The 12,206-nt window shown below is 50.7% G+C and overlaps 2 protein-coding genes across 2 annotated transcripts; one reads left to right on the forward strand and one right to left on the reverse strand.

Moving 5' to 3' along the window:
• Positions 1-243: 243 nt before the first annotated feature.
• Positions 244-8,364, forward strand: GUITHDRAFT_113453 (hypothetical protein; the record flags this gene model as incomplete). The annotated part of the gene is made up of 2 exons (XM_005827347.1): positions 244-1,732; positions 2,105-8,364. 2 exons carry the CDS (start codon positions 244-246, stop codon positions 8,362-8,364), a joined length of 7,749 nt encoding a protein of 2,582 aa, XP_005827404.1.
• An 84-nt stretch (positions 8,365-8,448) lies between these two features.
• Positions 8,449-12,054, reverse strand: GUITHDRAFT_164663 (hypothetical protein; the record flags this gene model as incomplete). The annotated part of the gene is made up of 23 exons (XM_005827348.1): positions 8,449-8,497; positions 8,660-8,713; positions 8,759-8,830; positions 8,875-8,953; positions 9,003-9,070; positions 9,189-9,263; positions 9,395-9,460; positions 9,514-9,541; positions 9,601-9,664; positions 9,768-9,799; positions 9,896-9,930; positions 10,060-10,117; positions 10,313-10,371; positions 10,529-10,586; positions 10,632-10,681; positions 10,735-10,818; positions 10,847-10,896; positions 11,121-11,170; positions 11,222-11,261; positions 11,357-11,387; positions 11,442-11,556; positions 11,681-11,722; positions 11,771-12,054. 23 exons carry the CDS (start codon positions 12,052-12,054, stop codon positions 8,468-8,470), a joined length of 1,524 nt encoding a protein of 507 aa, XP_005827405.1. The 3' UTR covers positions 8,449-8,467.
• Between the last annotated feature and the right edge of the window lie 152 nt (positions 12,055-12,206).

The raw sequence follows: 12,206 nt of genomic DNA on the forward strand, positions 1-12,206 counted from the left end.
CCACAAGTTGGGTATCTTCCTGGATGTATTTCTTCTCCTCCTTGCGATACCAACTCAAGCAAATTTGTTTTGAGTGGTCCCCAGTATTACTTTGGCCAATATTGGTTGTGGGAAGGCTCAGCAAATCAACTACGATTAACAGGAATCGAAATAGATGATCCTGATCTTGATGAAGGTTGCTATTTTCAAGATAGTGCACCCTGTAAATGGATTGACAACCCGAACGCATATTCCTGTGGAACAATGAAAGTTGAGCTCACAGCAGACATTGGAAGAATTCTTCTCAATTCTCGTGACGGTTTGATTTTTCTTGAAGACTCTCCATCCAGGATAGTAGCGACAGGTCTCAAGTCTAAGGTGGCCAATGCAATACGAGGAGTACTGTATCGCATTGATTCTGTCATCAACATCATAAGTGGCAATAGCAAATACCTCTTTCAGAACTCTCAGCACCTTGGCAGCACTCCAGACTTCTTGCGAGTAACTCTGAATGATCAGGGAAATTTCGGAGAGAACGGTTTTTCTGAATATGCTTCCACGGCTGCTCACAAGAATGGTCTGATAATCAACATCACAATAGCTGCTGTGAACAACGCCCCTTCGATTTCAATGGGGAATTCATACACAGCTTACGAGAATAGACCTTACAGTGTTGCTGGAATCTCAGTGAATGACATTGATGTTGACGAAGTGATAACATCTCAATTCGCCAAGGAGCTTTGGCTGGGTTATTTATACAATCTTCCATATGAAAACAAGATCAAAATTACAGCACAGCTCAATGGTTACAACAACGGAGTAGCTCGTGGTTTGATATACATCAATTCGGACGGATCTAATCTTTACTTGGTTAGTAATGGCTCTCATGTCTTCATTAACGTATCTTCAACATTTGTGCAAAGTCATGCATGTTCGTTCCAGGATGCGATTTCTCGCCCTGGATCATATCAATGTGAGCAGGATACTCCTGCATCGGGAATACTCTGCATGGGGTCATGGGACAACATCACTTGCAGAAGAATTGGAGGCGGGCGCTTGCAGTTCGTGAACGACTCGAATACTCGGTTTCATATCACCGACTTCTCTAGCTCACTCCTGCCATATCTCAATAATGTGTCAGCAGGAGTGCAGATTGAATTTGGGGTTGTGACCTCGGGAGGGCTTACAATGCTCGGCGAAGTGAGTGCATGGGATGCGAACAGCTCAGATATCACTCTAGGCAGTGCGAGCACGGATATTCGCGGACTGTCCGGGGGGATCATACAATGGCAGATGTATTTGAAAGGAGCCTATTCGAATTGTACATATCAAGGCCCTTCGCTTGCTGAAGTTTGTATCTCTGCCGCAGGTAACTCATTGTTTCCTGCTCAAGTACCTTGCTCTGGGGAAGCTAGTTCGCAGACAAGTTGCGAAATGCTTGGAAACGGGCGCTTGCAGTTCGTGAACGACTCGAATACTCGGTTTCATATCACCGACTTCTCTAGCTCACTCCTGCCATATCTCAATAATGTGTCAGCAGGAGTGCAGATTGAATTTGGGGTTGTGACCTCGGGAGGGCTTACAATGCTCGGCGAAGTGAGTGCATGGGATGCGAACAGCTCAGATATCACTCTAGGCAGTGCGAGCACGGATATTCGCGGACTGTCCGGGGGGATCATACAATGGCAGATGTATTTGAAAAACACGTTTTGCACCATTCCGCAACCATGTGGTTGCAAAGTGATTGATATGTGTGACAAAAATGGCGAATTTTTGCTCTTTCTGAATTATTCAAACACCCAGACACGTCTGTACACAAATGACCTCATTGCATCGTTGGCAAAAATAAACAAGACATGTGGCGGACTTCCACTTCGAAATCTGCCAGCACCATTTGCAACTTCTTTAGGAAAAAGATGTTCCTCAAATTACGATTGCAGTAATATGAACTTTACCAAATGCAAACCAGGAGTGAATTGTTTATGTTGTGGAAACTTATCAGCTGTTTGTTCGCAAGATTCTGATTGTGAAATGTATAGTAATCCTTGGGAAAAGGTGCAATTGTGTGGTTGCACGAGACAATTGGATTCTTCTTATGTGTTTATAGACAAACGTTGCTGCGCAGATACAAGGATCTCGTGTTCCAACGACTCTGACTGTGGATTTATTCTAAACAATTCTTCCTGCGGGTGCCAACCAACCTTTCCTGTTTGCGGTCCGTTTAAGAGTGGGGAATCGTATGATATTCGCTTGGGACAGCCCTGTACTTATCGCGGGGTGAAAATGACTCAGAACGGCAAGGTTACCATGCACGATTCTTTGAGTTGTATCTCTCCCATTTTCGCAATTGAAGGAACTTCAAGAAGTGAATATGTCAATCAAATCTTGTTTTCTCAGAGTTTGTATGACCATAACGAGCTTTCAGGGAGGGGATCTACACGGATTGAGTTTTATTCACCACTGCTGTATGCCCAAGCTGCCTTGCAGTCATTGATTTACCTTACCTACAATCCCGAATTTCCAAATTACAACCGATTGTATAGATTACCAAAGGATGAGAGAAATCCGGCTACATTCAACATCAATGCTGATGATTTTGACAAGCTATCGGTCACTGCAAATGACATGGGTAATTCAGGGGGTGGGGCTCGCGTGGAAAATGAGGTCACCAGCTCAATGCAGATTATCACCATGGCAGTCAACAATCCACCGGAGATACACGCTCCATCTGTGATCGCGGTTCGGGAAGATGTCCCATACAGTATTTTGACTAGGCTCGATGCCAGCCCTCCACTTCATGGAATTTTTCTTACCGACCCTGACCAGAATGACTACGGGTTCAATGATTCAAAAGTGACTCTCGAAAAGACGTTGGGCTTTGCAGTGAATCTTTCTGTGGATCATGGCTGCATTTTTGTGAATGAGAACTTTCTTCAATATGGTCATGAATATGCTGGTCGGAATCTAACCGACGCTTTGGGAAACACGATTTACATCAAAGTCGGCGACTCTCAGTGCAGCTTGATAGACCCCTTTGCTACAGACGGATGTACTATTCGATTGCTAGACTACGGGCAACCAAAGGAAGGCTTGCACGCTGTCAAGTGCATCTCACAGTGTACTTCGGTCACCTTTGCTCCGTGTTATTCTGCAACACCACCTACAGTTGATCGTCACTGCTATGGTCGTGGTTGTGCAAAGTTTCTAGCATTTGAAGGACGATTTGCTGATATCAATAATGTGCTATCAAACATCACTTATGTCAGTGACCCCAATTTCAACACTCATTACGGGGTACAGGAAAGTTTGTTGATCCAAGTTACGGACAACGGAATACTGGGAGACCCGCCTGATATTCCTCATCGTGCTCAGCTAAGAATTCCGATTGTTGTTGAACCTGTCAACGATGCTCCCATCATCGGACGTCTGCAGAATGCGCAATGCATAGACTACAGGGCTGATGGCACATACGATCTGTCTCTGCTGTACAGCGAGACTAGATTTTTCTCAATTTCATCTGTCGATAGCATCGACGTCAACGAAGACACTGAATTTACCTTGATGCCTGACAGGTTATGGATATCCGATCCTGATGCTGAAGAAGCAACTATTCGGAGCAGGACTGTCAGTCATTGTGCTGGTCCATGTGGATTGGTAATCAACGATAAGAAGCGAAATTGTTGCGTCTCAACAAGTTGCCCTTATCTGTGCAAAAAGATTGAAACTGTCACGCCAGGTGGAATTCCATCCGATGTCATTGTTTACCTATCAGTTTCAAACGGCAAATTAAGCTTTTACCCACCGCCAACTTACTACTTCATTCCAGAGATTGTCTTCTTGACAAACATCTCAAAGCAGATAGTTGAAAACAACGCCAGCAATGTTCAACTTTGTACAAACCAATTGGCATGCATGAAGAATCAGACTGAACTGTGGATTAGAACCAGGTTGCCTTACTTGCAAAAAGCTCTTAGCGCAGGTTATCTGAGATACATTGGGAATCAAAATTATAATGGAGACGATAATCTCAACATTTGGGTCTATGACAACGGGTACTCTGACGTGACGTACACAAACCCCCGCTCATCTTCAGCATCGCTAGCCATTCAGATCGTCGCTGTGAATGATCCTCCAGCAATACAGCATCCAGGAGGACCAGGCTGTAGTTGCAATCCAAGTTCAGGAATGTGCAGCTGTTCCTCAACCCCGCCTTTGCTCTATGCGTCCAGTGATGCGTGCATGAACGACTGGATGAAATATGGGTTCTCAGATCCCTGGCCTTCTGGCAGAGGACTAGACTGCACTCATCCCAACTTGTCATCAATACCAAACACCAGATCCACGTACAGTGGGTACAAAGATTTGTCCACCAAGATTGTGTTTTCGGATGTGGACATCAACCAGGGGCAATATGCGAATCTTACTGTAGACTTGTCGATTGCACGTCCGGGTGCTGGAGACTTTCAAATCCGCAATCTCTTATCCACAGTGATCTATTATCAGTATGAGGACAATGCAGGAAGATGGCACATGGTGATGCAAGGCACGATATCGGACATCAACTCTCAGATGGATCAGTTGTACTTCAATCCAAACCCGACGTATTCAGGTCCGTCTCCTTTCGAAATAGTTGCAAACGACAACAACAATTGGGGAATCTGCACTCCTCGTATTGGTGCGAAGCCATATCGTTGCAACCGAGACAAGTGCTTCAACCCTTACAGCGGTAACTCCTACGGTCATTACTTCTTCTGCGGTAGGCCAGTAGCTTCAGATGTCACAGACTTTGGGTTTTTTCCTGGTGCCTCCTTTGCATGCGAATCTTTGCTTCCGGCGGAACCGGCGGTGCTCTATTCCGGGAGCAACTGGTCAGGACCATGGTCCTGCTTGGGTTGTGGAAGTTACGACATCTTCACTCAATCCATCAAGAACTCCAACCAAAGCAACCCAAGCCTCCCTGGCGTTACCAGAGTCATCGTCGACGCTACTGTCGGCAGTTCAGCCGCATGCCAGTTTTCCGATTGTGTTTCCTGCAACTCAGCTACGAAGGCTTTTGCAGGACCGCACGCTGACGGTTGTGGATGGTGTCCAAGTTTCTGCGGCGGAGCGGGAAAGTGTATGATCGGAAAAGCCATGCCGATCTTCGAAGCTTGTCCCACAGACGTGGCGACAGGACGATCCTATCGCCAGTGTTCTGCATCCTCCAGCAGCCTGATTCTTGATCTTGCGGTAGCGCTGCCAACGGCCACCTTAGGACTCTACCTCATCTATGCTCTAAGCAAGTGGATGCAACGAAGACACGGAAGCATGGTTGTTTATCTCAAGCGAAAGCAACTTGACTTCATCCTGACTGGCAGGAAATTGTATCTTCTGCCTCCCGATGGAGCTCATTATCGAGAATTTTTTATTATGATCATCGTTACCGTGATCGCTGGGATTTTCTTTAGCGGTGTGCTGACTCAACCTGGGGGTCCCTATGACTACCATTCATCTTTCTACCTCGACTCATTGACGTCGTTGAGTATGACAGTCGATTCTTGTAATCTGCGTTTCTTACCTACGAGGATATTCCCTTATCCCACAAACCTTATTTCCGCATTGAAAGTCCGACTAGCATTTCCAATCGATCAAAAGATTGTTTTGGCCTCGAATTCTTGCTCTGCGGCAGCAACGCTCTCGTTGCTCAATAACATGCCTGCAGCCACCAAGTATCGGGACTACTACTGCAACATTCAATTCATCATTCCTGATCGGTACGTGTTCCCGCGGCTCTCCATTCAAGCTGTGGGAAACAACATGACGACTGTGAGGGGAGGCCCGATGGACCCCGACACTAAGAACTTTGGAATTGATTTTGGTGCGAATGAATTCATCATGCAAGGCGACTATCTTTCTGCGCGGCTTGACAACATTAGCGCCAAACATCTCAAGTATGATGTCTTGCATGGAACACTGGTGGCAACAAATGTCTCGAACACGCCATATGGGACTTTCAAAAGTATAGATGCCGATATGATCGTCACGTCTCCCAACCCCACAACTGTTTGGAGTTGGCAGAAGTCAGCAAATATGGTCTGCCTTTCGGCCTCAACCCTGTTCGTGGATTCAGCTTGCAGTGAACAATGTGGTTATCCCAACCCGGTCGAAATGCCCACTGGTCTGTCGGATGTTGGTGCATCGAATACTATTCATCGATATTATAGAAGAAGAAGTCTGCTGTCTACCTCGTGCACTGGCGTTCCTGCCGTTCCCGGGTGTGTCAATCCCGACTGCACGTACAATCAGAGCAAGCTCTGCCTCTGCAAGCCGAACTGCGACATGATCCCCGCCTCCCAGCTGAGCTATGATGGTGTCAGTGGGGTTCGAGGAAGCTGCAACGATCTAGGTCAATGCTGTCGGATGATCTGCCAAGGGTATTCCCTCGCTGACATGTTCCCCTACCCCAACTCAGTGCGATGCGGCGCTTGTGTTGCAGCGACTTCCTGCTCACCTCCCACCTGCGGGTCTTGGACTTCTGGCAATCTCGAGCAGCAATGGTGGTTCACGAGCGATCAGGGTCAGATCTCAGTCACTGTGGCTGCGCAGCTGGAGTCTAATCAAACTCTTCAGAACTCTTACAACGGCAGCCTGCCTCAGGGCGGTTCGATCTCGACCATCAACCTGGATTTGCGGGATACAGACAAGCAGGTTCTCAACGCAGAGTTCCATGCAGGAGGAAGCTCGGCGCCTTCAGATCAGATCGTCTGGCTCAGTCTTTACGGCCCTGGTGCGCCTCTGAGTACGGACGGAGACTATGCTTGGATCAAGGATGTCCGATACCTGGTCCTGCCCGAGTACTTCTTGAAAGCCGTCTCATACTCCCTGCTGGCCCCCAAGAAGCGTCTGATCTCGCTGGGTCTGATGCCAGGCTTCTGCCCTCCCTTCCTAGCCAGCAACGACCCTGCTGCGACCACGAGGCAAGTGGCCTTGCAGCAGCTTCTCCTCAACACCATCCAAGAGTATCCTGCGAATGTCGCGACCAGGCCGATCCCTCAGGGCAGCGAAGTCGTGTGGGTCCCAGTGACAGGATCCCCGGCTAAGTTCGTGCTGGATCCTTCCACAAGTCAATACTTACCTACGGTCATCAGCATGTGGACTGGCGCTGGACCCTCGATGTACACGTTGCTGCTCCTGTCCATCTTCGTTCCGATGGCTGCCTCTCTTGTTGCTACCTTTGGTCTGTTGAGAGCTGGTCGATCTTTCCTGCAGAAGTTCCGAGAGAAGGCGCTTGAAAAGGAGAACACGTACCTCAACATCTACGAGCAGGCCAAGTTCGACCACCTCCCCTTCCATGAGCAAGTTGACCGACTTGAGATACCGGCTGAGACCAGGAAGGAAATGACCGGGCGCACATCCTTCTTCTTTGTCATAGATCAGATCTTCATGTTCTCTGAGCGCACCACGCTCATCAATGAGGCCTTTCGTGTCCTCATACACCTCACCATCATCACGACCCCCGCGGGATACATCTACTATGTCTCCAGCCACTGGAAGACAGCGTACCTGACTTTCCAGTGCCGTTACACGATCAGCCAAGGAGAGTGTCTGTCTCAGACTGAGGTAGGATCCATGTTCCTCAACTACATGCTCCTCGTGTACACCCTCGTGGCTCTCACGGAACTCTCTGCTTACTACCTCAAGTTCCCCTACCTTCGTGGCAGGGCGATTCTCCGAGGGCTCTTCTACTGCACAGTCTCTGCCATCATCTGCTTTTCCCTGCTGTTTCTACTTCTCAGCACGACGTGGATCATGCTGGGGATGCTGCTGCTGCCCTCCATTGTGGCTCCTTACTTCATCGCTGAGTTCATGATCTCTCTCATCCTCTTGAGCTACATCGTGAAGCTCGTCAGGTTCCGAGCTCGAGTCAGCGTCCACACCAGGAGGAGGCTCGAGCTCTTCAAGAAGTCGTTGGTCCCTCGCTTCCCGTCTCGGGTGGTGGACGTGGTTGTGGAGATGAGCCTGGAGGCGGCGCTGAAGGAGAACGGCTTGAGCTACCGGGGCATCGTCTTGAACACGGTCGGCTTGATCACAGCCATAGTCATGATCTACTCCTTCATCCTCGTAGGCTTCAAGGCCTTCAGTGCCGACGGCTCGTCGGGGCTGCTCGACTCGATTCTGATTCTGCTGGTGTCGCTGGGGATGCTCTCGTCCATCAACTCGGAGAACAAGCGAGAGCAGGTGGAGGAGAGCACGCGGGCCATGAGCGACCGAGTGCTCGAAGCCACCTCCAGCACGCTCAGCATCATTCAGGACCAGCTGCATGTGGCAGAGAAGATGATCAAGAGTCAACAGCACCTCGAAGACCCCAAGGAGGAGGAGCTGCCTAGGGGAATGATCGTTGACTGACTTGCCTTTGATAGAACCTCAGGTTCATTTCTTGTAGATTATTCAGCATGCTCTAAATCACTTTCAACTCCAAGTTAACAAGAAGGATGCTCATCAGGTGAACTCAAGCGCTGGTTGTCATGCCCTCCATCCCCTTCGCCACAAGTCACTTTCTGTCTCCCCCAGACTCCGCCGCCTCCGGCTCCCTCCTTCCTTCCACTTTTCACTCCATCTGTCTGCTCCTCGTTTACCCTCCCCCCTCCCCTCCGCTTTCAATCCGCTGGCTCACTCGTTCCTCCTCCTCCTCCTTTCGTACCTTGAAGAACCAGTGGGACGGGTTGAGAATGCCCTCGTTCTGCTGTCTGATGACCTGCCTCCACGTCACCCCCCTCCCCAGGCTCTCGCGGTTCTTTGCCTGTCCATACAGCTCGAACCCTCCACAGACGAGCTGCGTGCCATTGATGCTGTTGCCTCCAGTCGTTACAACCTGCCACTCATGAGCCCGAGGACGAGGAGGAGAAGCTGAAAGACTTTGAAGAAACGCGCTGCCTCCACATGGACTGGGATCTGCCACGTTCGGACAGCGTAGGGGCCCTTGAGGCTTTCATCCCTGGTCCTGCTTGTTGAGGAGCAGAAGCAGAGCAAGAGGATCCTCTCACATGGCGTGTGTTGACGCTTGCGTCCAAGACTCTCCGTCAGCTGACACCAGGAACTTCCAGTTCCTGAGCTGCAGGCGAGGAGTCTCGTGTTAGTGTGAAGGACGAGCTGAGAGAGGAGAGGGGAGGACAAGGGAGGGAGGGAGGGAGGGAGGGAGGGAGGGAGCAGAAGACGGGCAGGCGACGAACATGAGCTCCTGACGAGTAGCCATGTCGCAAACAGTAGTGAGTCGGTTGCAGCTGAATGCCTTCGGGTAGTTCAACCTGATGCAGTTCAGCGTGACGGACGAGGCGGATGAAAGGAGAGGATCAGGGGACGGAGGGAGAGAGCTGAAGCAGACAGAGGAGGAGGCGGGCAAGTAGGACAAGATGGGAGATACGACGGTGGAGGCCACCTGAAACCATGCTCCCTCCTCACTAGCTGACCACGAGTCAACCCGCTTGTCGGGGTCCACACAGAGCTGGAGATGGTCAGGACGTCATGCACGAGGCCAGCTAGGAGAATGTAGCTCACCACATCTTGCAGCTTCCCTTTGGTCCAGCTGGTTTGATAAGGCAAGTCACAACCAACAGAATCTTCGAAAGGTGGCGATCAATTTACCTGGAGCCAGTGACCCGCACAGCAGAGGATTCTGAGGCCGGGTTGATCCAATCCCTGGTTCCTCCTGCCGCAAGGACATCAACTTCCTCGTCCTCGTCCTTGTCCTTCGCCTCGCCCCCCCGCAACCTTTCCCTCCTCGATCTCCTCCTCCTCTATCTTCAATTTACCGCACGAGCCAAGCCAGTAGAACAATCCGCACCTGAGAAACCATTAGAACATTACTGCACCCTCTTTCTTTCCCATGGCAGCCCCGTGTAATCCCTCCATCCCCCGTCCCTCCGTCAGTTCTCCTTACTTATCCATCATGTGCTTCCCGCTCCAGTAGAAAATCTGCAGAATTCCTTTGAGTTCATTTCCTTACTTCCTTCTTCTCCCCGTCTCAACTTCTTTCCATCCCCATTCCCCTTCCGTTTCTGCCTCCTACTGCCTTCTCATCCTCACCCTTCTACACCCTCATACCGTGTTAGGCGCCGGAAGCTTGATGGTGCCTCCACTGCCAGATTGCTCGAGCTTCTTGCTGAACAAAAAAGAAATAAGTAGAATGACAGAGCAGAGAAACAGCCCGAGGCTGAGAGAGTGAGGAAGAAGAGAGACAGGAAATGCGAGGAATGGAGTGAAGGAGGGAGAGACTGTGAAGGAGAGGCAGGAAGAGAAATTTGAGAGGAGAGAGCGAAAGTGAGTGGGACGAGCAAAACCTGCCTTGTTTCCTCACCTCTGAGATGTTCGGATAAAGAGCCCTCCGTTGTACCCAACCTCGACCCGTCCTTCCGCCTGTTTTCGCGTCAGACCTTTTGTCACCTGCTTTTTCCCCTTCTCTTCTCCTTTCATCTCATTACTCCTTGCTTATCCCTCGTCCTCCTCTTCACTTCATCTCCTCCCGTTTCCTCCTCCCCTCTTCGCCTCTCTCCTCCTTTCACACGCTACTCACATGCTGCTCATTGGATTCGCTCGACGAGCCTCGGCTCATGAGGAAGCCTGAAGAAGACCTTCCCCCACCTTCAGACCTCCCTTGCTCGCGACCGCCAGCTCACCGTCTCAGCCCGCTGCTGTACCACCTCCCTCCCTTCTCGCTCTTCTCAATCTGCTCAGTCAAGGAGGTGAATCATAGAGTAAAGTGTCCTCCTCCACTCTAACCTTGTCTGCTCGAGGAGACTGCAGTAGTGCCCAGAGTTTGGAGTCTCCCGTGCTGCTGAGAGGTTTGCCCTGTTGTCCATCAGCCTGTGCTCGGCTGCCAAGTCTGACCCACCTGACTCGAGCTCTGCTGGGAGGATGTGCTTCTAGTCTCATCGTCCGCTACTGTTCAGGAGAGAAGGAAAGGTGAAGAAGAAGAAGAAAAAGAAGAAGAAGAAGAAGAAGAAGAAGAAGAAGAAGAAGAAGAAGAAGAAGATAATGATGATGATAATTGTGGTGTTGATGACGATGATTATGTTCATGGCGTAGATGAAGGTGAAGCGCAACGATGATGAGCAGGAAAGAAGAAAGATATTTCAGTTTCACGCGTGCAGGCTGTAGGAAGGGACCTTCTCGCTCCTGCCTGCGAGACCACAACATGTTCTTCACCGACGACATGCTGTCTCATGCATCATATAGCAGGAAAAGAAACAGAGAGGGAGCAGCAGACCTGCTTGACTTCTTCAACACCATCATGTTGTCATCTTGTGCTGCAGGAAAACCTCACGATGAAATTTGCACTCCTCATCTCCTCTCTTTCCTCCTGCCCTTCTCTCCTCCTCCCCTCCTCCCCTCCTCCCCTTACCATTCGTCGATTGCAAGCTTCCATCGAAAAACTGTTTTCAAGGTCTTCACTTGAACTTTCACTTGGTGTCTACAAGAATTCCCACCTCTTCGTGATGATCTTCGGCTCCGATCACGTGACCCCCGGTCAACCAGTTCTCGCTGTCCGAGGAGTCAAAGTCCGGATGACCCTCGCTGCTGCCCCCCGATCCCGACAAGAGCCTGACATTTCTGTTCAATCCTCCGCCTCTCCTGTCCTCTCCTCTCCTCTCCTCTCCTCTCCTCTCCTCTCCTCTCCCACCTCCCCTCCTCTCCTCTCATCTCTCTCCCTCCTCCTCTTCCGTACCTTCCATGCTCGCTTCCTCCGCTGCTCCCCCCCGACAAGAATCTGCCGCGTGATCATCATGCGGCTGTAGGGAAAGAAGGATGCAGGGACCTTTCGCGTGAGAGCATGTGGTAGGAGGAAAGCGCAGCGACTTCTCGCAGGCTTCCCTTGCTGCTGGGAGAGAAACCGGACGGCGAGTCGCTCCCGGAGGCCTTGGACTCCTCGGACAGGGTGCTGAGCCTGGCTGGGGACTCAGAGGAGACGGGTCCGTCACTTGCTCTACCTCCTGCATGCGTTGCAGACCCGCTGGTTCTCCCTGCGGTAGCCCTTGGCCTGAGGAAAGGATGAGGAGCGGCGGAGAGAGAGGAGGCAGCTTCCTCGTTGTAGAGGTCCATCCGGTTGTGGCTGCAAGACGAGCACACGACCCTCCCGCACTTTCGGCCTGTGCATGGCCTTCAAGGCGAGGAGGAGGAGGAGGAGGAGGAGGAGGAGGAGGAGGAGGAGGAGGAGGAGGAGGAGGAGGAGGAGGAGGAGGAGGAGGAGGAGG

The sequence above is a fragment of the Guillardia theta genome (genome assembly GCF_000315625.1).
Source record: "Guillardia theta CCMP2712 unplaced genomic scaffold GUITHscaffold_67, whole genome shotgun sequence".
Taxonomy (NCBI): domain Eukaryota; class Cryptophyceae; order Pyrenomonadales; family Geminigeraceae; genus Guillardia; species Guillardia theta.